A 25,820-nucleotide genomic window follows, 5' to 3' on the forward strand; every position below is an offset into this window, starting at 1 on the left:
AGCCCCTGTTCGATTCTTTCCTGTCCACCTCTTCCCAGAACGTAACGGCCACAGGCAGGGATTTTAACTTCCTGATTACTGTTGTGTCTTCAGCACCTGGGTTGGTGCTCAGTACTTAACGGTTGCTAGATAAATGTTTGCTGGATGATTGAACGGACCGAATGAAGGCTTTACCAACCAGCGCTGATAGCAGCTGCCTCTTGACTCTGTGGCAGGCTGCGGGGGAGGGCTGTGGAGACCCCCCCGGGGCGCTGCGAGCTCTGAGCCTGTTCATTTATTTCCCGTGGCTTCCTTCGCAGGGTCCACCTGGTATGAGGGGCTCCCCGGGTCCTCCAGGCCCTATTGTGAGTATCCGTGGTCTTCTGGGCTGCTTGAGAGGCTCTCAAAGGAGACGTAAAACCCAGACACCATTCTGCTGCCTTGTCCCAGGAAGCTGGGCAGGACAGAAAGGGGAACGTCTTCTGCCTTTCCCTCATCACAGCATCTGTGGGGACTGTGGTCTCCCACCTCCGAATCCCCCAGAGCTGGCCCGCTCCGCCCCGTTGTGCCTGTGGTCCTGCTTAGAGGAGGCCTCGGGGCATATCCGTGTTTCCCACTCCCCCCACCCCCATCCCTGCTGTGTTCTGCACGACGGCTCACGGTCTGGATTGCCAGGAAAGCGTGTGGCAACCTGCAGGCAGGGGCCAGAAGCTAAGATGGAGCCACCCTCCATGGCTCTGTAGGGCCAGTCTCTAGGACAAGCCTGCAGAGGCCAGCCTAGGAGCGTCTCCCCTGGTGTTGACATGGCAGGGACGTAGAAGTGACTAGGAAAACCTGGAAGAACTGAAAACGCTTCCTTTGGAGGAAAAAAAAAAAAAAAAATTGGCTGGTGGGAGCCATCTTAGAACCAGGGAGCCCCGACCCAGGGGCCCGTGGAGGTCAGGTAACAGGTAACAGGCACCATAGGCTTCCACTCTGGCACTGGGGTTCACCTGGATGTGGGAAGACGTGGGCCGGTGGTCTGACTGCGGGGCTGTTGCGCGTCTCCGCCGTCAACAGAGCCATTCATTCTTCCTGGAGCCGAGGCGAGGAGCAGGTGGCTTCTGGGCCAAGACCCGGGATGAGTCTCTTTTCTAGCTGCCTTGATAATACCCCCGTGACTTCCTTTCCCCGTGAGCCCTCAGCCCCAGATCGTGACCCAGGGTTACTGTGCTTGTGAGATGTGACCTGCCTGTTTCTCCCACCAGGGCCCCCCAGGTTTTCCTGGTGCTGTTGGCTCCCCCGGATTGCCTGTAAGAACCTAGCGCTGCTCGACCTCCCCTCCCCTGCCAGCCAGGTCTCTGTGGCTCTTGCTCGTCTCCCTTCCTGCCATGCCCTGGCCTCCCTCCCCCGTGTGTGTGCGTGTGTGTGTCGTCGTCGTCATACCCCCGCAGGCTCGGTAGCTAACGACACAGGTTCCCTGAGGTCCCAGCAGCTTGGACAGCCTCCCAGTCTCTGACTCTCTTTCCATTTTTCCCTTCTCCCTCTTCTCCTGCTCTCTCTCTTTCTCTCATCGTCTGTCTTCTCCCCCCCTTCCGTTTCCCTTTTTTCTCTCCCACAATCACACATCACTCCCCCCTAAATCCTCCGGAGCTATTTTACCTTCTTATTTTAAGCTGGTGCCTCTAGGGGCCTCTTTATTCCCTCCCTTCTCACTCTGCCTCCTGCTTCTCCCACCTTTGGTGTTGACTGAAGATTTGCTGAAAGTAGTTCTTGGGGCCCTGCCAGGTGCCTGGCACAGAGCCCGGCAGAGATGCCAAAGCTTTAGGGCTTCACACTGCAGGCTGGCGCGGGTTCGCTGCCCTGCTGCTTGGCGGGGCTGGTCCAGAGGCGCCCCGGGGATTTCAAGGCGGCCACGCTTGCAACCTTTCCCATCATCCTAGGGGAAGCTTCCTCCTCTTCCCTTCTTCTTCTTTGGCTCCAGGCCAAGTCTGCTCTGAGGCTGGGCATGTGGTGCCAGCAGTAGGGTTTCCGGGGGTCACGGGGCCCTGCCCCTCCTGCCCAGTGTCTTGGCCACCTCCTTCTGCCCGGTGTCGTTAATTGCTCTGCCTTCGTCATCATCACAAGTACGTTTAAGTCATTCTCATCCTCACTGTTGCTCCCTCCTGGGTCATGGAAACTAACCTCCTGTTTTGTGGGACTTCATGTTCCCGGGGTCGGCTCCTCTCCTCCCAGGGCTGGTGATGGCGGCTCAGGGAGCAGGGCCCCTCCTTGTCACAGCTCCATCTGTCCCCACGTCCTCATCCTGGCCGGACCTTGTCTGTTTCTGCTTGCTTGGGTGGAGGGGCCATCTGTCCGTCTAGCCATCTGTCTTGTGTCGTGGAAAGGTTTGGGCACCGCGTCTCTGGAAGGCATGAGGGAGAAGGGGCAGACACGGCCCCTTAACGGTGTGTGTTGCATCTATGAAGTCCAGGTTGAGGATGAGGGATGGAGACTCTACTTTGCAACAGATATCCCCAAAGAGACAGGGACTGCTCTGGAGGGAGCCTTCTTGAGTCCTTCCCCAGCATCCCTAAAGGAAGTTGATTTTTGCCTGGGGTGGGGGTGGGGGGCTTGGACAGGTAAGTGTCGGGCATCGGGTAATACATCTTGGTGGGGAGCACTCTAGGGACACCTCTGCTGACAGTTGCCCCTCGGAGGGAGCACATGTGTCACTCTCCTAAAGGTGCGCCCCAGACAGTGGTCACAGTAGGGCCCACCAGTGACAGTCAGCCACCTGGGCAGTGTATCTCTCTGGTGGCCCATCGTGGGGGCCCTCGCTCCTGAGAGGCACCCGTATGTGGGAATTTATACCTCTGACAGTGTTGCCCTTTTGGGTCCACCCCCTATGGTCACTTTCCCGGGGACACTCTGGGGGCCACCAGCAGCCACCCCCCCCCACCTTTGCCTAGAATGGGAACAGAGGGCTGCGAGGCCGTGGGGAGGAGGCAGGGGCTGGGTGGGGGCTGCCCTCCTCTGCAGTTTCTCATGATTTTTCTCTCCAAGGGTCTTCAAGGAGAGCGAGGCCTCAGGGGCCTGACAGGAGAGAAGGGGGAGCCGGTAAGAGGGGGTGGCAGGGGGTGGTGATACATGAAGAGCCCTGGGGAGATGGGTTGGGCCCCCTGGGATGGTTGTCAAGTGGAAGACGGGAGGTGAAACTCTTTGCCCCTCAGCCCTGATTCCCTCAGCACTGGGATCTTCACAAGCCCTCAGGATCCAAGGAAGCTGATCTCCAGGTGCCCTCACTCCTGTTAGGGGCAGACACCCCCATCCCCGGGGGCTTCCTCGCTCCCTCTTCCTGCAGCGTTTGGCCTGCCCCTTTCACTCCCCAACCACGGTCCTCATCATCCCCCGCCTGGGGGGTCTCCTCCTTTGGCTCGGCCCCCCAAGGTCCAGGCCTCTGGTGGTGGTCTCCACTGAGGGAAGCTGGCCTAGGGGACACGGCCTGAGGTGGTGGCTGTCCTGGAGGGTGGACTGGTGGCTGTCCCCGGGGTGGACTGGCACCTGCTGAGGGGCAGCTGCAGGCCGGCTGGCCTTGGCCACCCTCTTACCCAGGGAGGGTGACAGAAACATTGAAGGGCTGGCCCATCACGTCTCCCTTTCTTTGCAGGGTCCTCCAGGGCAACCTGGCTACCCAGGTGCCATGGGCCCCCCAGGACTGCCTGTGAGTAAGCAGGCCCAGGTCGGGGATGGGGTGGGGGGTGCCGGGGAGGCGGGGTGGGGGGGGGTCCCGGTGCCCAGGGGTGGTGGTCAGAACAGGACCAGGCTTGAGCAGCCTCAGTGGGCTTCCTCCTTTATAAGCATTTCAGCTGGTGTTTTCTGCCAGGCTGTCCATTCAGAGACCAACCTCCCCTCCCCTCCCCCAGCCATATAAGCCCCCTTGGGAGTGGGACTTGGCCCACCTCTCTGCTTTGAGGGGAGCCCACAGCAGTCGCTACACATTAGGGGCCAGAGGCTCAGAGCAGCCGGAGCCTCCCAGGGAGAGGACTGAAGGCTGTCTGGTGGGGAGGGGGAGGGAAAGTTGGGGAGACCCCGCGGAGGCCCGAGTTCGGTAGACATGACTACCCTTCTCCTTTCCACCGAATGGTGGTGGGAGACTCGGAGCCGCACTCCCGCTCAGAGAGCACCCCACCCCACTGGTTCCCAGCCTCTTCCTGGGCGCCATCTGAGCCCAAGTGCCAGTCTGGGTGCCAGCTGCAGTCTCCACCCCTCTCATCGCGCCGCGCCAGGCAGGCCGCGGGGCTAATTCCCTCTCTCTTTGCTGCCTGTCAGGGCATCAAGGGGGAGCGAGGCTACGCGGGTTCCCCGGGAGAGAAGGGAGAATCGGTGAGTGCCTGAGTGCTGCTCCCGCGCGGGGGCGGGAGGAAGGGCTTCAAATGGCTGGTCCCTGCCCGCCCACCTCTTCCTCCGCTGCCGCTGCCTGGAGAGCTTCCCAGCTGCCCCGTGAACGCGAGACGTGACCCCAGCTTCCCAACCCCCTGAATCCTCCAGCTGCGTCTCAAGCAGTCGGCGCTGCCGGCTGGTTGCTGCGGGGGCGGCAGCTGCGAGGAGGATCCGCCGGGTTTAGTAGAGATGGCTTGGAGGGGCTGCCTGGAAGAGGGGACCTCCTCCCACCCCACGCCCACAAGCTGGAGAGCCAGCCCGATGCTCTGGACCCCGCTGCCTCCAAGCCTGTCTCAGGCCACCCAGACCCAATGGTGGCACAGCCAGTGTGCCAGACCCACCCTGAGCTCAGGTCATCAGTGGGAGCCTCCGGTGACTGGGCTCACCCCGGGTCCTGCAGCTAGTTAGTGAATTAGGGTGGAGGCTGGACTTGAACCCATCCCTGTTTGTTTTCAGCCTCCCCAAACCTTTGTCTTCCCTTCCCCATCTCTCATGCCGCCCACCCACAGCCGCTGGTGAGGCCAGGTAGGATGCTGTAAACCCCGGTTGTGCCTTTATTCAATAGCACATCTTTCTCAGGGGCCTTCTAGGTGCCAGGCTCTGTTCTGAAGATGCCTTGATGGATAAAACAGGCAGTTGGGCCCCTGGCCTTCAGGGAGATAAGTTCCAGTGGGACAAGCAGATAACAGATGAATAAACAGATACACATAAATTAGGAGAGATGGGACTGGTGGAAAAAATCAAGCTGGAGCCATGAACAGGATGCTGTAGACAGAGGGTTAGGGAGGCCTCTCTAAGGGGGTGGCATTGGAGCTGAGCCTTGAATGGAGCTTCAGGGTCGAGGGTGGGGAAGGACATTTGGTTGTCCATGCTGGGGAATCCCAGAGGGAGAGGCCATGGGTGGGGGCACCCCTGGAACAGATTGGTGCCATCGATGGTTTGATAAGGTTTCAAGAGACCTGGAAAGGATAAGGGATGGCAGACATTCTAGGTAGAGGGGACAGTCAGTGGTGTGAATGTATGGTATTCAGGGAACAGCTGTCGGACCAAACCAGGCAGAAGATAAGAAAAGGAGAGGGAAGTGAAGCAGGAAAGGGTGGTTGGTATCAGATCACAGGGTGCCTCAAAACTCAGCATTCGGTTGGCGGAGGGGAGCCATGGAGGGTGTTGGAGCAAGAGGGTGTTATAATCAGAGCTGTGTTGAAGAAGAGGAGCTGGCACTTAGAGTGAACTCAGAAGTGGCGGAACTAGTTAAGAGGCTGGTTCAGTAGCTCAGGCAAGGGAAAGGGCGGCCAAACACCAGGGAGAGGAGTCCTGCAGCCTGGAAGTGCCTCCGCCACATCCCTGCCTCTGCTCTGAGCCCATCCCCTGCCCTAAGCCCTGATCTCCCCCCTCCCCCAGCCAGAGGGACTGATTCTGCTCCTTTGTGCCACCAGGGCCCACCAGGATCTGAAGGCCTCCCAGGCCCCCCAGGCCCAGCGGTGAGTGAGGAAGGGGACAGGGAGATGTGGACATGAGAATCCCTGATCCTGCCTTGGAGTCTGGGGGACAGGACAGTTGCATGGGGGGTTGCATCTGGGGGTTCCAGATGCATTGTTCTCTGTGGTGACAGGGTCCCCGAGGAGAGCGAGGACCCCAAGGAAGCTCGGGTGAGAAAGGAGACCAGGTGAGTGGTGACAGGGACCTAGCTGGTTGTTCTGACCACTGTGAAGGACTGGGGGGAGGCAGGGAAGGGGGCCTCTCCCTGGTGGTCACTCTTATGTATGGGAGTGGGGACCAGCTGTAGCCTCCCAGCCTCCACCATCCTTGAGCTGTAACCTCACCTTCTGCCCAGAGCCTCACCTGCCAGCCTTCGGGGGCAGAGTGGAGGGCAAGGCCCCATGACTCGAAGCAGCCTCACTGTGTCACTCTTTCCACCTGGGCAGCCAGGCTGGAGAGAGGGTGGCGCAGCACACTGCCCCTTGCTTTCTTCCCCTAGGGATTCCAAGGGCAACCCGGCTTTCCAGGCCCCCCGGTGAGTGCAGACACAAAGCCAGCTCTGTCGGGATGCTCCCAGTCTGTCGGGCAGGCCTGCTGAGGCCAGGCCGCATGAGGGTGGGCCTGGGGAGGGGAGGGAGGAAGGCCCGGGAGGAGGAACGGCCTGGGTGGTCAGGCCGGATTCCAGGAACAGAGACCCGGAGAGCAAGGCCTCCTGGGTGGGCCCCAGCAGCCCAGCAGCCCGGAAGTCAAAAAAAACGCATCATGTTAACACAACGCAAAGGACACCCAAGAGGAAGAAGGAAGTGGAGCTCTTTTCCAGCCCCACGTTCATCCCTGCCTGCTCCTTTGTTGGTTTAGGGTCCCCCTGGATTCCCAGGCAAAGCTGGAGCACCTGGCCCACCCGGCCCCCCAGCGGAGAAGGTGAGCAGCACCCCCAAGTTGGCCACACTCACAGATCTGAGCCATGCAGCTCCTAGCCCCTGTCTGCCCCCTCCCACCCCCACCCCCTCCACACACCTAGTATCAGGCCTTCAGAAATTCAAGGACTGACTCAGTTATAGCAAGGATGGGCAAAGAGACTCGAGAATGGGCCCAGCAACTTCTGTAGGGCAACAGGGCCGGGGCAGACCAGTGGGCCACCAGCGCTGGGTCCAGGATGCCTCCTGGCCTCGGTGCCACCAAGCTCTGCACCTCCCCCAGTAGGAGAGGGTGGCTGGGGAAAAGGCAGAGGGGTGTAGTGAGAGGTGGCCCACTAGAATGTGACAAGGTGGCCCGGGCCAGCTTGCAGCTCCTCCAGGACAGGGCAAGGAGTTGAGAGAAGCACATCCAAGACTGGGAACCCCCCGTTTAGCAGCTAGAGGAGCTCTGGGCGTTTGCCTTCTGGGTCTGACAACAGCAGGAAAGGGGAATGGGCCTCCTGGGGAGCCAGGCTCAGGGTGTCCCCAAGGGCCAAAGAGGGCAGGCATGGCCTGTGACCTGGTGACAAGGGTGGGAAGGAGCAGCAGTTGGGAAGCGCCCACACTGGCCATCCCTGGGTTTGGCTTTGGGACTAGCTCTGCTTTTGGTTCTGGTCTTTAGGGCTTCGCTCGTAGCTAAGTGGGTAAAGAACCTGCCTGCAATGCAGGAGACTCGGGTTTGATCCCCGGGTTGGGAAGATCCTCTGGTGAAGGAAATGGCAACCCACTCCAGTATTCTTGCCATGGAGAATCCCATGGACAGAGGAGCCTGGCAGGCTGCAGTCCATGGGGTTGCAAGAATCGGACACAACTTAGCATCTAAACCACCGCTGCTTTGGTCTGGAGGCTGACATCCCTGACTCAGCCCGCCCTCTGGGCTTCTCCAGATGTGACAGGCGGGCAGTGTCAGGTGTCAGGAGGCCCGTAGTCTGACCTGTGAGCTTGGAGTGGGAGGATCACGGCCCAGAGGGAGGGGCAGGAGGTCTGTAGCCTCATGGGGAGCCTCTTTCCTCTGAAAGTGGGAAAGGACTCCTAGAAGGGGCCACCTTGGTCTAGGTTCAGGTGAAGAAATGAGACCCAGAGAATGCTGGAAGGCCCTGGAATGCTGGTGGCATTCCAGGACACACAGCAAGATAGCAAAAGAGCTAAGATTTGTCCCCCCATCCCCAACCCCACTCAGGAGAACCCCCACACCCTTTGCTGCCTCCCCGATCAGCCATGATTGAGGCAGTGGCGGGTGCCATCTCCCTTTACCTGGGTGGCAGCCCCTGCCAGAGTCTTCCGTGCTGGCTCTGTATCCAGGGCTGCCTACTCTACTTAGGCCAGTCATTGCCTACTCCCAAACTTCTGGGCAGCGGTTCTCCAGCTTGACTCCCTGCGGGGCCGCCATTTCCTGGGGTTGTGCTGACCCCTCCTGGTAGCTGGTGGCATTGCAGTACCACCCGAAGCTGTCTCCCCCTGACCCCTCCCACGGGGTCTCTGTCTGGAGCCCTTCCCCTTGGCGAGCCCCGCAGCCACTGACTGCTCCAGGGCAGCCAGCCTCTTGCCCCTGGGGAAATGCTGCCACCTGCCCTACTAAGCTGCCTGCCTCGCCCTCCCTTCTCCGATAAACATTCTAATTCACACATTCTCCCCACCTTTTCCCCCGCTCTGAACTGTCAGTGGCGCCCCCGTGCCTGTAGCGGCGTTTTTCAGGCTTCATTTTGTAGTTCCCAAGGCTTTCCCCTCATAGCTCAGTGGATAAAGAATCTGCCTTCAATGCAGGAGGCCTGCGTTCGATTCCTGGGTGGGAAAGATCCCCCGGAGAAGGAAACGGCAGCCTTCTCCAGTACTGTTGCCTGGAGAATCTCATGGACAGAGGAGCCTGGCAGGCTACAGTCCATGGGGGTCACAAGAGTTGGACACGACTTAGCGACTAAACCACCATCACAAGGCTTTTCCACAGAATCTCGTGTGAATGCTCAATCTATAAAGCAGACTTGCCCGGCAGTCCAATGGTTAAGACTTCGCCTTCTGATGCAGGGGGTGTGGGTTCGATTCCTGGTGGCAGAGCTAAGATCCCAGGTGCCTTGGGCCCCAAAAAACCAAAAAAATAAAGCAGAAGCAATATGGTAACAAATTCAATAAAGACTTTAAAAATGGTCCATATTAAAAAAAATCTTAATAAACAAACAAATATGCAAGTGGAGCTTCTCTGGCTAAGCAAGGGGTGGGGCTCTGGAGTCCCACCCCTGGGTCTCCACTTTGTGCCCCCAGCCCCTCCAGAGTCCTCCAGGAGCCCCCAGGCTCTGAGAAATAGTTTGAAAGCCACTAGTCCATTTGACAGAGAAGGCAATGGCACCTCACTCCAGTACTCCTGCCTGGCAAATCCCATAGACGGAGGAGCCTGGTAGGCTGCAGTCCATGAGGTCGCTAAGAGTCAGACACGACTGAGCGACTTCACTTTCACTTTTCACTCTCATGCATTGGAGAAGGAAATGGCAACCCACACCAGTGTTCTTGCCTGGGGAAATCCCAGGGACGGGGGGAGCCTGGTGGGCTGCCATCTATGGGGTCGCACAGAGTCGGACACGACTGAAGCGACTTAGCAGCAGCAGCAGTCCATTTGATAAAGTCTAGTATAGAGTTCAGTGTCCTCCCCCAATCTAACTCTTCCAGCCTCCTCCCCACCCCTGCCATCATACAGGCTAGACCAGGCATGTCACCCCCTCCAAATCTTTATCCTTCTCTGAAGTCCCCAGTGGCACACCCTTTCCCCCTTCTCCAACTGCCCAAATCCCAGCCACCCTTCAGAGCCCAGTGTCTGCGGACTCCTCTGTGACACTTTACCTGACCGCCGACCACCCCCCAACCCTGCCCCTCCCCAGCAGAGTGAGCTGCGCCCTCTTCTGGACGCCCAGTTCCCCTCGGAACGCCCAGGGCCCCTGACTCCCAGAGCACAGGGACTGTTACACTGCCCTTCGTTGTCGTGGGTCTGTGATCCTCACTGGACTCTGAGCTCCTCGGGGACAGGAGCCACCCTTGTTCCATCTGGGGGACCAGAGGCCCAGCCTGCATTACCGAGCACCTGGCAGGCCAGTCGGTCAGCTCTGGGGAAGGTGCTGGACTGAGCAGGCTCTGTCCCTTCCTCGTGGAGCAGTGCAGAAAGGGGATGCTCTGTAGATCTTGGGCAAGTGATATGTGGGATACAGCCAGTTAGACCAGAACCGAACTGGGATTTGAAGCCAGCTGTCCTGACTTCCAGTAGCCACCAGCCCCTGTGGCCCAGGGTCCCTTCTCATGCTGGTGTGTCCAGGGGAGGGAGAGGGACAAGGTCCTGCTGACTTTGTTGGGGGGCTCGTTTCCAGGGCAGTGAAGGGATTCGAGGCCCATCAGGTCTGCCTGGTCCCCCTGGACCACCAGGATCTCCCGGGATTCAGGTGAGTGTGTCATAGCCTGACAGATGGGGTGTGGGTGTGTATGTGTGGGTGTGTATGTGTGTGTGTTTAGGGGCGGGAGTGGGATGAGGGGTGGATGGGGTGGAGAGGGTGGCAGGGCTGGTCAGGCTCCCGCCTCCGAGGGCTCCAGAGCAACATGCAGAAGTGCCTTTTCCTCGTTTCCAGGGCCCTGCCGGTCTGGATGGTCTGGATGGGAAGGATGGCAAACCTGGCTTGAGGGTAAGACGTGGGCCCAGGAGGGCACCCTTTTCCTTCTCCTTCCTTCCCCAAAAGCCAAGGCCAAGGGAACCCTGATGAAGGGAGTTGAATCTCATCCCCCACACCGCTTTCAGGAGGTGCCCCCACCTTCCCTCAGTCTGCATCTCACTGCACCCCACTTCTCTGAAGGCCCCAGAGCCCCCTCGTTTCTCCATTCTTCCGGTTGGCCTTAACCAGGTTGGATGTGCTGGCAGGCCGTGAAGGCAGTAAATTTACACCCAGAAGCTCAATCAACTAAGAAACTAGGCTGGGCATCAGAAAGAACAGGCTGCACACATGGAGGGACCTGAGCAGCCCTGGCTCCTTGTGCCTGGTTTTACTGGGGTATCTGAAAAGGAGGGGGCCATGGCAAAGGGCAGAACATCAAGGTCAACTGCCTTCTGTACCCAAAAGAAGGAAAACAGGTTCAGAGAAGGGCCAGGATTCACTCAGGATGCACAGCCAAGTCAGACCCTCCATCCTGGGAGAGCTGGGGGAGGGGCTGAAGAAAGGCGGAGACAGTGGTGAATGAGTGGGCACAAGCTGGACAAAGCTCCTGTCTCTGTGCCCCTGGTCTCTTTCCCTAGGGGGACCCCGGTCCTGCTGGCCCTCCCGGACTCATGGGACCCCCGGTAAGCTGAGCTGCGGGGAGGGGCTGGGAACTGAGAGGTTCCAAAGCTGGGTAGGTGCCTTGGTGGGTGGGGCAGCTTGCATCTATGTACCCTGGGGACTGAGTTACGACTTTGGGTGGGTTTGACTTGTTTGACCTGGGGAGGGAAGAGTGAGAAGTGGCCTCTGTTTGAGCCGAGGGACGTGGCAGCTCCTGCTTTGTCTTCCAGGGCTTCAAGGGAAAACCCGGCCATCCTGGCCTCCCAGGACTGAAGGTAAGGACCTGGTGACTTCTGCCCATCAGGTTTTCTCAGCTCTTCTCAAGGCTCGACCCCGGGCAGATGGGTCAGCCTAGCTGGAGTGGACAGGCCACCTGACCCTTGACTGAGATGCCATTCCAGCATCCAGGCCTTCTGAGGCCGCCGGTGCCTGGCAGACTGGGTCAGGGCTTTGCCATCTGCCAGCCTAAGGGCATCAGGGGGCCACCGGCATGTGGCAGGATCCCTCTGATGTGGGATCAGTTGGGGCAGCAGAGCCAAGTGGCAAACTGGTGAGCCCCAGATGCCCCTCTCTCCTCCAGGGCGACTGTGGAAAGCCAGGCCCCCCGGGCAGCAGTGGCCGGCCCGGAGCAGAGGTAAGGGCCCGGGGTCTATGCATGCTGCCTTTAGACAGCCCTGGGTTCTGCTGAGTCCTGAATGCTGCCCCTTCCTCCCTCCTCCCTGGCAAGGTGGCCGCCTCCTCTGCTTGGCCTTCTGGGGGAGGTTTTCCCCAACTCTGCACATCTTGACCTTCCCCTCTAAAGGCTTATAACTGGCTCCTGCCCCTATGGGCTGCTAACCTACAAAGGCCTGGTCTCTGCTTCCCCCTCCAACCATACTCACGGGTAGGGCTGGTCCCCTAGGGCTTAGACCTAGAGGCCAGGGCTCAGCGTGGTTCCTCTGGCCGTTGGTGTGTCCCATCTGCTCTGCTCCACCCTCTCCTGCCTAACAGCCCATGTGTCTGAGTCTGTATCTGTGTCATTTCTTCCTCTTTCTGGCTCCTGCAGGGTGAGCCTGGTGCCATGGGACCCCAGGGAAGACCCGGCCCCCCTGGCCATGTTGTGAGTTGACCTGTTTTAGTCTCTGTCTCTCTAAAAGTTTGGATTGCATTGGGCTGGGTGGCGGTGGTGGTGGGCAAGCTGATGATGACTTGAAAGAACTGACTGCAGGAGCAGCACCAGCCACACAGAACCAGAAGGGGCTCTGGGCTCACCCCGTCCAGCAGTTCCCCGGCTCTGTGCCATTTTCGTATTTTCTGGGCACATTCGAGTTTGCTTATCAAACAAACATCATTTGGTTATTCAACAAATAATTATTGAACACCTGCTCCATGCCAGGCACTGTTCCAAGCCCTGGGCTATGGCAGTGAGTAAGGTAGAAAGGTCCCCCGATCCCAGAACTTCCACACGGGCACAACATGTTGATGGGTGCAGAGGGACCAGGTGGTGATGTGATGTCCTGGGGAGGGCCGGGAGGCGACTTCCCTGAAGAAGTGGTCTTTGAGCAGGGGCCCAAATAACATGCAGGAGCCAGCTATTGAGCCGATTGGGGGAGGAGTGTCCAGGCAGGGGTGTAGCTGCTGCAGAGAGCCTGAGACAGGCAGGGCACGGGGGAGTGGAGTTTGAGGAGGGCGTGAGTGGAGATGGGAAGGCTGAGCTGGGAGAGGTTGTGGTGCAGATGGTGGAAGACCTCAGGGCAGGAGGGGGAGGACATGCAAGTGGAAGCAGAGATGTCAGTGGACGGGGGGTAGCGGTGGAGCGGGTGGCAGTGGACCCATCCCGCAAGTGTTTGGAGGTAGAGGACTTGCTAATGACCCAGATGGCAAAGGGGCAGGAGGCGGCAGGAGAGGGATCGAGGATGACTCCTGTTTGGCTCGGGCAGCCGGGTGAGTGGGTGGTGTGTTTACTGACAAAGGGTGACTTGGAGAGGAGGTTTATGAAATAATGGCTTTCCCTTCTCCTTGATGCATCTGTAACGCAGATGTCTGCCAATGGGTGCCTTTGATCAGTGTGACGGCTCTGAGCTGGTGGGGTTCCAGAGAGAAGGGAATATACTAGCCGTCCGCTTTCCAGAAGGCTTTTGGAAATGTTAAAAATAGATCAGGACCCCACAACAAGAACTCTTGGGGCCTCATTACTGTTTTTATGGCTCTCAGGGGATCCACATACCTTGCATTGGGGACCCCAGGTCTAGCCCTGTCTGCCCCGGTTCCACATCAGAGATGAAAGAAAGAGTCACACACTCTGAATTGTGGAGACTCACTAGGGGGCTGGGGTGTGCAGGGCTCCTCTTCCCACCTCCGTCCATCCAGCTCAGCCCCCTGCTGAGGGCTGGCCACTCCTGCCCTGGGAGGCTTCAGATGAGTAGAACAGAGCCCGTGCCTCCAGAACATTCCATCTGTGAGTACAGAGGAAGGTGCTCCGAGAGAGACCCGTGTGCCCCCGTTGGTTCAGAGGAAGTGTCGCTCTGACCAGGGAGGTGACGTGTGAGCTGGGCCTCCAGGGCGGGATGTGGAGAGATGGGGCAGGTGGGAGCCCTCCTGTGCAGTTGAGGTTCGTCACCCCCCAGTGATGGGTGAGCGGCAGGAGACCAGGGAGCTTGGGGCTTATCTGCGAGGATGTTGGGGTTGGAGCTGAGGCCCTCTGCCTCACCTGCCTCCGCACAGAGACAAGCTCCTGGTCTCTGCTCCCCCCACACAACAGAAGGAAGGCGGCAGGGTGGGGGCTGTTGGGGGTCCTCAGAAGACATCCAGGCCCAGGTGCCATGTACTTCACACCCTTGCGCTTGGCTCTGGCTCCCAGATCATTCCCTCTGTGCAGGCCCCAGCTGTACCACTCAGCAAGCCGCAGGTGTGAGCATCCTGTGTGCCCAGGGATCCCCAGGCACAGATCAAATGCAAGAGTAGATGGAAGAAAGGCCCAGGGAAGAGAATGGAGCTGCCGTAACCAAGTTCAGGGCTTGTTCCTGCGGTTGGTCCCTCGCCACCTCCCGGGGCCTCGTTACCGGAGTCTCTGTCCAATCCACTGACTTTGTCTCCCTTTAGGGGCCTCCGGGGCCTCCAGGCCAGCCAGGCCCAGCTGGGATCTCTGCAGTGGTGAGTGCCGTGCTCCTCCTTGCGTCCCTCCCTCCCCGGTGTTTGTCCCCGCATGTCCCCGTCCCCCCTCCTTTCTTCTTGTAAGCCTCTCCTGCCTCCAGTCAATCTCCCTAACTGGCTTGGGGTGAAGACCTCCGGAGAAGCCCGGAGGCTACCCCGGGGTCCTTCCCCAAGTTCAGGCAGCGCCACCTCCCCTGCTGGGGCCTTGGAATTGGGGACAGGGTCCCTTGTGCTCAGTGTCTGCCTCTGGCTCTGTGGGGTTCACTCTTCCCTCCCACCATCTCCATCTTTTTCTCTAGGGCCCGAAAGGAGACCGTGGAGCCACTGGAGAAAGGGGCCTTTTAGGTCTTCCAGGCCAACCTGGCCCCCCTGGACACCCTGGTCCCCCGGTAAGACCCCACCTCTTAGGGCTCAGCCCCGGGGGAAAGGGCCAGTGAACCTTGTCAGTTGCACACAGTCCTCCACTTCGGAGGTCTCTGGGGAAGGAGGGGTGTTCAGCACCACGATGGCAGCTTGGAGCTTGTGCCCGAGGATCGCATCCTATTTGGAATAAAGGACAAGCTGTACAAGCCAGCACTGGGCCAGCCACGCAGCAGACGGCTGCCTCTGACCTAGCACTCACGTGCACATCCCTCCTAGAGGTGTCGGAAGGGGAAACTGCTCCCTGTTCCACCCTGTCCCCTCCCCAGGGGAGCTGGTTGGTCGCATAGAAAACCTGTAAACGTCAGGCACCCAAACGCAGTGTTATTGCTAGAGCTCTCCCAGCAACTCTGAAACCACTCCTCAGTGCCAGTTAGCGTGTATATCCAGAGCTGTGATACACTGGTCCCTGACACTGGGCTCGATGGTGACCTACATGCCTGACATGTTGTCGTTCAGTCTGTACTGCAACCCTATTTAATAGGTCTGATTGTCCCTGTTTTACAGACGAAGGAACCAAGGCTCAGCAAGGTTGAGTAGGTTGCCCAGAGTCACAACAGCTATAAAGTATTAAGAGGCTGCCTGACTCCAGAACTTGGGTCCAGAGCCACTCTGCGATACTCCCTCTTTCAGAGGTTCCAAACAGGTGGACCACATCAGGTGGACCACATCAGGTGGAACTGACTGCCAGGCTCAGGGATGAAAAATCTCCCAGGGGACTGAGGCAGGGACCCAGGTCTCCTAGCCCTCAGGCTGGGGTGCTTTCCACCCAAGCAGACTTCCTTCTGTGGGGACAAGAGCAATGCCATGGGGCTGGTGCCCTGAAATGGAGTGGATGACTCCAGCCAATCTGCCAAGAGGCTTGAGTCTTGCCGCCCACTCCTCTGATTCCTGCCATGGGCCCTGGGCAGGCAGGTCCCATCAGTCCTCCGTCCCTCCTACCTACAGGCTAAGAACCTCCAGAGTCCCCTGATGAGTTTGCCAGTTGCCTTGCAAGCATAGATTCCTCTTCCCCAGTGCTTCACTAGAAGTGAGCAGGTCCCAGGGGGCAGCCTCTCCTGTCTTGGGGAAGGAGTGGACACTGAGGCTCCCTTGGCCAAACTCTGGGACTTCATCAAGGTCAGAGGTTCACAGGTTCACAACCTTCATTCAGCCAACACTGAACATACACTCAGAGCCAGGAAATGTGCGAGATGCCAAGATCTCAAGCAAAGAGCAGGGCAAATGCAATGGGGGGTGGCTGGGGCCAGGCTGGAGCATGGCATGGGGTCTGAGTGTCCACAGCCTGTGCCTAGAGTGTCGGGGGGAGGTGGGGAGAATTGTGGTTCCTAGGTGGAATGGGGGCTGGCCACGCCTAGTGGGCGAGGTGAGGCATGAAATGCCAAGCTGGGTTGGGGCTCATCACAAGCTCCGTTGCTCTCTGCTCCCCAGGGTGAACCCGGCATGGATGGCGCAGCTGGCAAAGAGGTACCGTTGTGCTGGGCTTCTCATTTTCTCTCGGGGATGCTGCTTTTAGCTCCTGGCTTTGCCCTGACCCCTCTGCATTCACTCGGTAAATGCTCCCTGTATGTACAGACGGTCTCTGGACGGATATACAGGCAACTGGTGCCCTTGTTATTACAGGAGAGGAGCTGGGGACTAGGAAGAAGGATGAGAGTGAGCCTTGTTTTTCACTCTTCTTTTTTTTAAACCATATATCTGGTCCAAAAAAACCAATGATAATAATGAAGTCCAATAAACATCTCCTGGGGGCCAGCTCTTGTCAGGCCCTCCCTTTCATTCTGACTTCTCACCTCTCTCTGTGACAAGGGACCCACCTAGCACAATCATATGAGGCCATGTCCTGGAAACATAATTCTCCCTTCCCGCTGTCCACGCTCTTGGCAGGGAGGTTCTCGTCCTTTCTCGCACAGAACTTAGTAGGACAAGGTTTGGGGGCCTAACACTTTGGAAGGTCCTTTCATGACATCTGTTTCCCCTGGATGGTTTGGAGATGCTGCCCAGACTTCACCCCTGACTTCTGCTTTCTTCTAGGGACCCCCTGGAAAACAGGGACTCTATGGACCCCCAGGTCCAAAGGTGAGTTGGGCACTGGCTGGGTTTGAGAGGAGCAGCTCATGAGTTGATGAAGCCCAGCCCGAAGCTCTGACTTTAGCCATGGAGAGGAGACACAGCAAGGCCAGTGGGCAGGGAAGAGAAGTGGGCGGAACTTGGAGCAACCTTGTCTCTGAACACTTCTCACGTGGGGCTGTTCCAAGGTTCTTAGCTATGGTGGGAAGAATGGAACCCTCGTGTTCATTCACTCTTGATTGATTCATGCATTCATTCTGCGAGCATCTGCTTGGCTTTACTCACCTGCCAGGCCCTCTGTCCTAGCCTTGGGCCCAGTGCCCACTTAGTCCAGTCACACTTACACTGGAGCCTGTTGGGTTTTAGATGCAGTGCTGTGGAATCAGAGGGAGGGAGCGATCCACTCAGCCTGGGGCGTCAGGGAGGTTGCACAGAGAACAGGGACCTTACAGCCAAGTAGGAGGAGGACACTGGGGAGAGGGAAGGCATTCCAGGCAGGGAGGACGAAGACACATGGCTGAGTCAGAACTATAACCAGCAAGGCGTGGCTGGAAGCCCCCGGGCAGGAAAACGAGGCTGGAGAAGACATAGTCAGGACCCCATCATGATGGCCTGGAATGCCCGGCCGAGGAATTGAACCTTTATGCTGAGGGCAACTGGGAGGCATGGAAATTTCTCAGCAGGGAGTAAGAACATGAAAACCATCCTTTAAAAGGACTGCTTTGGGGGCAGAGACATGGGGCAGCCTGTCAAGATGCTGTGATCCAGAGGGAGATGCTGGGGGCTGCGTGTGGCACTGAAGCCAGGGGCAGACCCTTGAGACACTGTAAGATAAACTTGACAGCACTTGGCAATGCTGGACTGTGTGACTTCCTGTCCTTGTAGGGTGACCCGGGACCTTCAGGACAGAAGGGCCAGGCAGGAGAGAAGGGAAGAGCTGGCATGCCTGGCGGGCCTGGCAAGAGTGGCTCCATGGGACCTGTGGGGCCACCGGGTCCTGCAGGAGAGAGAGGCCACCCTGGATCTCCGGGGCCTGCGGGGAGCCCCGGATTGCCCGGGGTGCCTGGCTCCATGGTAAGGAGGAGGCTGGCCACCAGGGGCACTGGTCCCACAGAGCAGGTGTGCGAGATAGAGCGCAGACCATTTTAGAAGCTCCTATTGATGCTCTACAGAAGAAGAGCGTGACCCCATATGGGTGGTTCTTAACTGTGTGGGAGAATGGAGAAGGGGGGAGACCCTTTCCCTAGGAAGATGCACAAAATGTTTTCTTCCACTTTAGGGGGGCTAGGACATTGTCTTCAGTGTCTGTGGGAGGCTTCTGGGACCTTTGTTCTGCAGCCACCCCCCATCCTTTATTCCCATGAAATCTATTCCCAGGAGAGATAAGCCCCAGACTTGAAAGTGTGATTGAGGCAGGTTTCTTCTCTTTCCTCAGGGAGACATGGTGAATTATGATGAAATCAAGAGGTTCATCAGACAAGAGATCATTAAAATGTTTGATGGTAATTGGCAGCTGAACTGGCTAGCAGTGGGTGCTGTTTGCCCTTCCCAGCTGCTTCTCCACCCCACCCCAGCCTCCTTTCCCTTAAAGTATCCACCCCCCTACTTACCTTGCTCCCCCACTTACAGGCATCTGTTCAATTAGACTTCAGCCTTTCCTCTCACCTGCTCTGTTCAGAGACAAAATGATTCCCTTCTGCCCCCCGCCCCAAGCCCCCACTGAAGCAGAGGAGACAGACAAGAAAACTGATACCAAATGAGTCTGCAGAGAGTCTAAATAGAGGGGCACGCAGCAGCCTTAAGATGGCTGATGTGGTTTCATTTTCAGCTCTTTCTCCTGTTGATTTGTTCATCCAACATCAATAAGCTAGGGACTGGGGAAAATATGGACCCTTCCAGAAGGGGGCTAGGCATCTTGCTTGGGAAGCAGACCTTGAATGCCAAGCAAGGAGTCTGGACTTTATTCTGAAGCCGGTGATGGACTAATGAAGGCTGCCGGAGAAAAGAGATGCTGGAATCAGATCTGGGCTTCAGGAAGATCACTGTGGGGAGCGATGTGGGGGAGAGGGCACAGGCGACCATTTAAGAGATCCACCTGTGTGTTCCTTGCTCTGACGCCCCTCTGAAGAAAGGCTGTCTTGGACTCTATGCTGGCAGCCTGTCGTTCTGAGTGCCCAGGGTGCCCTGTGACCTGTCCCTGTCCTTTCTTACAGAGAGGATGGCTTACTACACCTCCAGGATGCAGTTTCCCATGGAGATGGCAGCAGCTCCAGGGCGACCAGGGCCCCCAGGGAAGGACGGTCCCCCAGGCCGGCCGGGCTCCCCGGGATCACCGGGACTCCCCGGTCAGATTGGCAGAGAAGGACGGCAGGGCTTGCCCGGGGTGAGAGGTAGGTCTGCCCTCCGGTTACGTGCCTGGTTCTTGGGGGCGTACAGAAGCATTGCACGAGGTCTGTGAATCAAGTGTTTGCGTGTATGTGTGTGTTTCAAATAATCTGACCAGGTAGATCATTTTTCTACTCCAGGATGGGACGTCTTATCTTATTTCTTTTGTTTCAGGATTGCCTGGTACCAAAGGTGAAAAGGGAGACATTGGTGTTGGCATTGCAGGAGAAATTGGTCTCCCCGGCCCCCCAGGTAGGAAAAGTCAGTCTTGGAGACTGTGAATCTGGAACAGCTGAGAGCTCCTTTCTTGATGTTCTTGTTGTGTAGCGTCTCCAATAACCATAGGCCTATCAACCAGCATTTATAGTAATGACACTGAGTACAGGAGACTCTACTAGGGTATGGGTGTGTACGTGTGTGTGTGTTGGTGGGGCAGGAGTGTTGAGGGTTAGGTGGGACATCCCGTGCCTGTTCTCAAGTCCTCACGTGGCCGAGCGTGACAGAGCGGAAGAGAGTCGGATGTGGTGGGGCCAGGGAATGCAAGCTTAGGTCCCGCTCATCATCTTACTGGCTATTTTACGTGGACAAGACTAAGAGAGAAATGACTGAAGTTTGATAGCCTGGTTCTGAGATGTAGCTTCACCACATGGCGGGTGTGTGACCTCCCTGAGCCCATGTCCTCATCTCCAAAACGAGATAATAGTTTCTTTCTCATGGAATCGCTGCAATGATTCAATGAATAATGCAGAGAAAGCACTTGGCTTCTGCTTGGCAGGTGGAAACTCTGAATAAAATCGGCCAGTGGTATTATTGTCACTGTTCAGTTAATGTCAGGATCAGATCAAGTCTTCATGAAAATATGGTGTAGCTGGAGAAATAGTCATCAGATGTAAGGTATTGCTATTATTTACCATGACTGTTACTTCTTCTTTTCTTATGACCTGGGTTTCCTGATCCCCCTTCTCTGACTCCTTCCTGCCTTAGGTCCCCAGGGTCCTCCAGGGTATGGCAAGATGGGCGCGACTGGGCCGATGGGCCAGCAAGGCATTCCTGGCATCCCCGGTCCCCCCGGCCCCATGGGCCCGCCAGGCAAGACCGGCCACTGTAGCCCCTCTGACTGCTTTGGGGCCATGCCGATGGAGCAACTGTACCCACCCGTGAAAAACGTGAAGGGACCTTTCGGCTGAAATCACCATTTCCATCGGATGAAGGGCTCCATTGGGAACAAATGGCTCCAACTTTATAGGACTCTGGACGGGTTGTGAATGTTTGGGATTTTTTTAATTGCTATTAATATTTTTTTATCAATAAATAAAGAAATAAAACTATCTGCAATCTCAGTGCCGCTGGGGTTTCTCTGGGGCTGCAGCTGCATCTCTGTCATCTTCTTCTTACCATTCGGTCCCAGGATCAAAAGGGGGCATCTCCTTCATTGCCTGTGGTCAACCAGTAAAGCTGTGGAATGCTGCTGTAGAGAGGGTCCCCAGCTCAGCTCTCCTCTCCGATACTTCTGAGTCATCCTTTGGTCCTCTGAACCACATGTTCTATCCTTCATGGCACACTTCTCCAAGTCAGAGAGAGGGCATTGCTCACCCCTTCTCATGAATGAACCAAAAGCAGTTTGAAGACCTCTTTCCAGCTCATAAAGACCACTCCCTATTTTCTTCCTTAAAAGAGATGGGTGTCTGGTACCCCCACCCACCCTCTGGGGTGTGACCCAAAGCCCCATCCAGGATGCACCTTGAGAATTACCACTTGGTGCTAAGGTACATTCATCTATCTGCCTGACAGCTCTTCCAAGCAAGCACACTCTCTTCTTGCCGCTCCAGTAATTCCATGATTAGAAAAGTCTGTGCGAACAGGAGGAACGATAAGGTGGCAGCCCTGGGCCCAGGGAAGCAGGGAGTGCTTCTCCGGGAAATGACATGAAAATTCCTTCCTGTACCGATGGAGGGCCCTCTCACCCGCCCTCCTGGACTCCACATGGCATCCTTTTGTTATTCTTTGTTAATCTAGCACGTGGAGTGATTTTTCTGTACATCTTTAGCCCTAGGCCTTCAGAAAGAGGTTACATCAGTGCAAAGGGATCACGAGCACGCCACAATAAGATCTGAGTTCATGGGCCTCCAAGTCCACTGGGACTCTGGTGATCCATCTGCTGCCTCCTTCTCCATTTGTAAAAAGGCTCAGAAGAAGAAGAAAAAAAGAAAGATGAATATTATAGAAACATTCTATCTCAGACTTCTTCCTTTTCTGCTTTTCAGATCTCTTGATCCTGATGGGATGCCTACCTTGTGAGAAAGCGATAGGGCACATCCAGGGGGACTTCCAGAGAAAGCCTTTTTACTGGCTTCAGCTTTCTGGACGGTTTATTCAAGTTGGATAAACTTCAAAGGGATCACAAAGCAGGCTGAGAAATGTACCCGAAGTCCAGATGCTTATCCAAACTGCCTGAAGCTTTCAAACTGGCTGTCAAACCTCTCCAGAGCTGGCATTTCCAGCACGGTTTTGAAAATGCTCTTCCCCTGTCGAGCCCCAAATGCCAAGAGCTTTTCAGAACCTTTGACCTATTTTTTTCCTGCCGGGAGCAGAAAGGTGTGCCAGTGACGAGAGAAATGAAACAAGGCAAACTCTTGAGGCTGCCAAGTGTCTCACATGATACTTTTAGATAAAGGAGGAGCCAGTTCTTATTTGATCTCTCACCAGCAATTCTCAGTTAACCCTGATTCCAACATAAAACATGAAAAAGCAAACTCATCCTCTTCGCATGGAAGTAGCAGCCAGTTTTTGACAGTGGACAAGGACAGATGTTAAAGTGCTCCCATCAGAAGGCCAGCTTCTTTTCAACCCAATCTGTGAAGCACTAACTGATGATGAGCTTCACAATAAAAAGCGTGTTGGCATGAGTAGAAAGAAAGAGAAGCAAGGACCAGCTGTTGAACTGAGCAGGTTGGCTTTGAAGGCCAGAGGGGGGAAACCGCTATGAGGAAACATCAAACCCATCCCCTCTGAGGACCACCAGGGAATCGATCCTTACAGAGTAAATGATGCTTTCTTCTCTTTTCTCCTCGAGTCAAATCATACTACTCTTCAGGGGATCCTACAACAGGCTAGGTTTAAGCCTTCATGATTTGAGTGCTTATCTCCCTGGAGTTGGAAATTGCTGTATTTTCTTGGACCATGAAGAACCAGATGGGAAGCTGAATTTTATAGTCTCTTCTGTTACTGTGGTCAGCAAAAAAAAAAAAAAAAAAAAAAAAAAATCATGGATTTTGCTCATAAGTAGGAGCTGGGTACGGTGAAGGCACTGGCAACCCACTCCAGTACTCTTGCCTGGAAAATCCCATGGACAGAGGAGCCTGGTAGGCTGCAGTCCATGGGGTCGCTACGAGTCAGACACCACTGAGCGACTTTACTTTCACTTTTCACTTTCATGCATTGGAGAAGGAAATGGCAACCCACTCCAGTGTTCTTGCCTGGAGGATCCCAGGGACGGGGGAGCCTGGTGGGCTGCTGTCTATGGGGTTGCATGGAGTCAGACACGACTGAAGTGACTTAGCAGCAGCAGCAGCAAGAGCTGGGCAAGCTGTTAGGGAAAGGCAGGAGCGGTGTGCACCTTCCCCTTCTTTCAGGGAGCTCGCTCACATTCCTGCCTGTCTTCACTTCTTAGCGTATTTATTTCAGGTTTTGAAGGCAACACACAGATCATTCGGATTGGCAATTGATGAGTCCATTTCCACTTTCTATTTTGTGCCAGGAGCAGTATCAGGCTATGGGGATTCAGAGGCAACCTAGACAGATAGGGCCACACCCACAGAGTGTCTGGGGGGACAACAGAGTTAAACAGCTACAGTAACATGGGGTGATGAGGCAGTACCAGGCACCAGGGGAGCACAGAGCTGAGAGACCTAACCCTGTCTAGACAGAGATCGATGTAGGCAGAGGGAACGCCATGTGCCAAGGTCCAGAGATGACTGGGGGCAGCACACTGAGTGATGAGAGACAGGGAGTGTGGTTGGAATGTGGAGTGTGATGGAGGGAGGGAGACGATGGGAAGCCAGGGTTTCATATGAAGCTGTGTCGAGTCAGCTTTGCATAACAGGGAATCCTTAATTTGAGAACCCCTCTCAAATTTGAGTGAGAGGGAGAAAAGGCTGCTGCCTATTTATTCTGCAGAGAAAAATCCCCAAATCTGATGTCTTCTGGAACTGAAATCTTTTCTGTCATAATATTTTCCATTGTCACCCGAATTTAACAGAATCTGTTTAGACTCTTCACATGTGGTCCATTAACCCCCTCGGAGATGAAATCTTTTTGTCATTGTCCTGAATAGTTTATGGGACTAGAACGTATCAATGTAGCTTCCATATGATCTCATAATGAAAGGGGTGTGTGGCCAAATTGCCATGTCTGCCGTTCTCATTTTTCTGTTGGTTCTGTGGAAAGCTACAAATCACCCTCTGCTCCAAGGCATGCAACTGGAATTTAAATTTTAGAACTGGATCTAGTCAGAATCAAAGAGAATTAATTCCATAATAATTAAGTGGGTATCGGTATTCCTTCTCAGTAAGCAATACTGGAGCTTGGTGTTGAACCAGGATGCCTAGAGGGAATGATGTGTCTCTAGGGGTGGTGATATTTTCATGGATGGTCCTTCCATTACTAAGCTCTGCCTCACCTCTCATGGGTCAATCATGGGGCTCCTATGAACTCAGGAAAGTACTCTGTGCTCCAAAAAAGGGCTGGAATCCAAGTCTCCCCCTTTGGCTAAAGCTGAAACAAAAACAGGAACTTCTCCACCCACCTCTGTCTGCCTCAGGTAGCTGAGGTTTTGGAAACGAGTTGATTGTTTTTCAGTCTTTGGAAGCTCCTGACCTCCATTTTACCCAGCCCTCTCCAAAATAAACACCCCTGGGCCTGCTGCAGGTCCGCAGAGGCTCAGCCCTGGACTTGGCTTTGGCTGGTCTCCGACTGCCTGAGAGATGATTTGGATACCCTTGCCCCCAGATAGCGCAGACATCCAAAGAACATCCTTCTATGAGCCTTTTGCTGGGCAGAGGGAGCTGGGGTGTGAAATTCTCATAGCTTAATCCTCAGCGCCTAGAACACAGCCTGACAAGTGGTGGGAGTGCAACAGGTTGTTATGCTTGTGGAACAAAATGAGTGTGTCTCACACTGCCCCAGTTTGCAGGCCAGGTGTCACTATTCTCGCTCCCTTCACCTTCAGCCCAGACTGCAGGCCTTCCTTCTTTGGGAGATTTTGCAGTTCGACTCCACTAATTGTTTTGGACTGTGCATGTAGGGGGCAGTGGTGATTTACAAAGGCGAAGAAGACCAACTAACTACTAAGTACCGATGAGTTAAGTTTGCAGACCTGGCTTCAAATCTGCCTTATCTATTTCCTTTTGATAGTTGGGAAGTAACTTAGCTGCTCTCAGCCTCAGCTCCTCATTATAGAAAGGTAACGGTATGTCAAAGGATTGTGGTGAAAATTGAGGCAATATATTGTACTTAGCACAAAGTTTGACATGTAGCAAGCATTCCTTACAGGATACTATTACTACTGATAACTATTAATAGACATTGAACTCGTCCAAGGCACTAGGGATAGAAGTGTGAATAAGGAAAAGGACAATCCTACAGCATACATGTAAACTTTAAAGAGGACAAGTCAAGGAGTGACAAGTGTTATGAAAAAATAAGACATTGTGGTATTATAGATGAGTAGAATGGGTGTGGGGGGGCAATGTTACTCTTTTTAAGACTTATCTATTGGCTGTGCTGGGTCTTCATTGCTGTACGCGGGCTTTCTCTAGTTGCAGTGAGTGGGGGCTACTCTCCAGTTGGGGTGCACAGGCTTCTCATTGCAGGGGCTTCTGTTGCGGAGCACAGCTTCTAGGCATGTGGGCTTCGGTAGTTGTGGCTCCTGGGCTCTGGAGGGCTGGCTCAGCAGTTGTGGCACACGGGCTTAGTTTCTCCGCAGCACGTGGTATCTTCCCAGACTGGGGAATCGAACCCATGTCCCCCGCATTGGCAGGCAGATTCTTAACCACTGGACCACCAGAGAAGCCCCAATGCTACTTTAGATCTGGTGTCCATGTCCCCACCCCCACCACCCAAAGAAGTGAGATTTGAACTGAGACCCAGATGGCAAGGAGAAGCTAGCCAGTGACGAGCCAGTGGAAGAGCATTCCAGGCAGAAGGAACTGCTAATCCAAAATCTAGAGGTGGGAATGAGCTCTCTACATTCCAGGGGTGGAGACCAGGCCAGGACAATTGGGAGTGACCTGAGGACCACAGTGGTGGGAAGAGGGGTTGAAGACACAGGCAGGGTCTTGGTTACCGAGAGCCAGAAATGCTATCAGGATGAGTACAGTACAGATGTTCCTGTAAGAGTTATTGGAAGCCTCTGGAGAAGTTTAAGCCCAGGAATGACATGATCTTATTTGCATTTAAGACAATCATTCCGGCTGCCCTGTGAAAAACAGAATGTGGGGGAAGGAGTGAAAGCAGGGACACTGATCAGGAAGCTATGGTCATGGTCCAGGCCACAGACGATGGTGTCTCAGACGAGGGTGAATGTGCCAACTTGGTCTACTTTTGAGCTACAGCACATGGAAGTGGGAGGGGGTGTGGAGAAACAGAGGTCGCACAAGGGTGATCCTCGGTTTCAGGCCTGAGAGACCGGGTGGATTTTCAGGGGGAGGAATGAGTT

General features: G+C 55.5%; 1 protein-coding gene across 6 annotated transcripts in view; it reads left to right on the top strand.

Moving 5' to 3' along the window:
• COL16A1 (collagen type XVI alpha 1 chain) overlaps positions 1-20,433 on the top strand; it is a 56,072-nt gene extending 35,639 nt beyond the window's left edge. For 3 of the 6 annotated variants that reach the window (XM_025278545.3, XM_025278549.3, XM_025278546.3), the window contains 24 exons: positions 300-344; positions 1,227-1,271; positions 3,004-3,057; positions 3,608-3,661; positions 4,270-4,323; positions 5,817-5,861; positions 5,993-6,046; positions 6,359-6,394; positions 6,718-6,780; positions 10,163-10,234; positions 10,418-10,471; positions 11,077-11,121; positions 11,329-11,373; positions 11,679-11,732; positions 12,144-12,197; positions 14,180-14,230; positions 14,530-14,619; positions 16,082-16,117; positions 16,685-16,729; positions 17,606-17,794; positions 18,156-18,222; positions 18,934-19,110; positions 19,280-19,357; positions 20,090-20,433. In XM_025278545.3, the coding sequence (XP_025134330.3) occupies positions 300-344; positions 1,227-1,271; positions 3,004-3,057; positions 3,608-3,661; positions 4,270-4,323; positions 5,817-5,861; positions 5,993-6,046; positions 6,359-6,394; positions 6,718-6,780; positions 10,163-10,234; positions 10,418-10,471; positions 11,077-11,121; positions 11,329-11,373; positions 11,679-11,732; positions 12,144-12,197; positions 14,180-14,230; positions 14,530-14,619; positions 16,082-16,117; positions 16,685-16,729; positions 17,606-17,794; positions 18,156-18,222; positions 18,934-19,110; positions 19,280-19,357; positions 20,090-20,292 (1,710 nt within the window). In that variant the 3' untranslated portion in view covers positions 20,293-20,433. The remainder of the gene's footprint in view (positions 1-299; positions 345-1,226; positions 1,272-3,003; positions 3,058-3,607; positions 3,662-4,269; positions 4,324-5,816; positions 5,862-5,992; positions 6,047-6,358; positions 6,395-6,717; positions 6,781-10,162; positions 10,235-10,417; positions 10,472-11,076; positions 11,122-11,328; positions 11,374-11,678; positions 11,733-12,143; positions 12,198-14,179; positions 14,231-14,529; positions 14,620-16,081; positions 16,118-16,684; positions 16,730-17,605; positions 17,795-18,155; positions 18,223-18,933; positions 19,111-19,279; positions 19,358-20,089) is intronic. The other 3 variants (XM_025278547.3, XM_025278551.3, XM_025278550.3) reach the window with 2 other exon arrangements.
• Positions 20,434-25,820: the final 5,387 nt, after the last annotated feature.

The sequence above is a fragment of the Bubalus bubalis genome, chromosome 2, assembly GCF_019923935.1.
Source record: "Bubalus bubalis isolate 160015118507 breed Murrah chromosome 2, NDDB_SH_1, whole genome shotgun sequence".
Taxonomy (NCBI): Eukaryota; Metazoa; Chordata; class Mammalia; order Artiodactyla; family Bovidae; genus Bubalus; species Bubalus bubalis.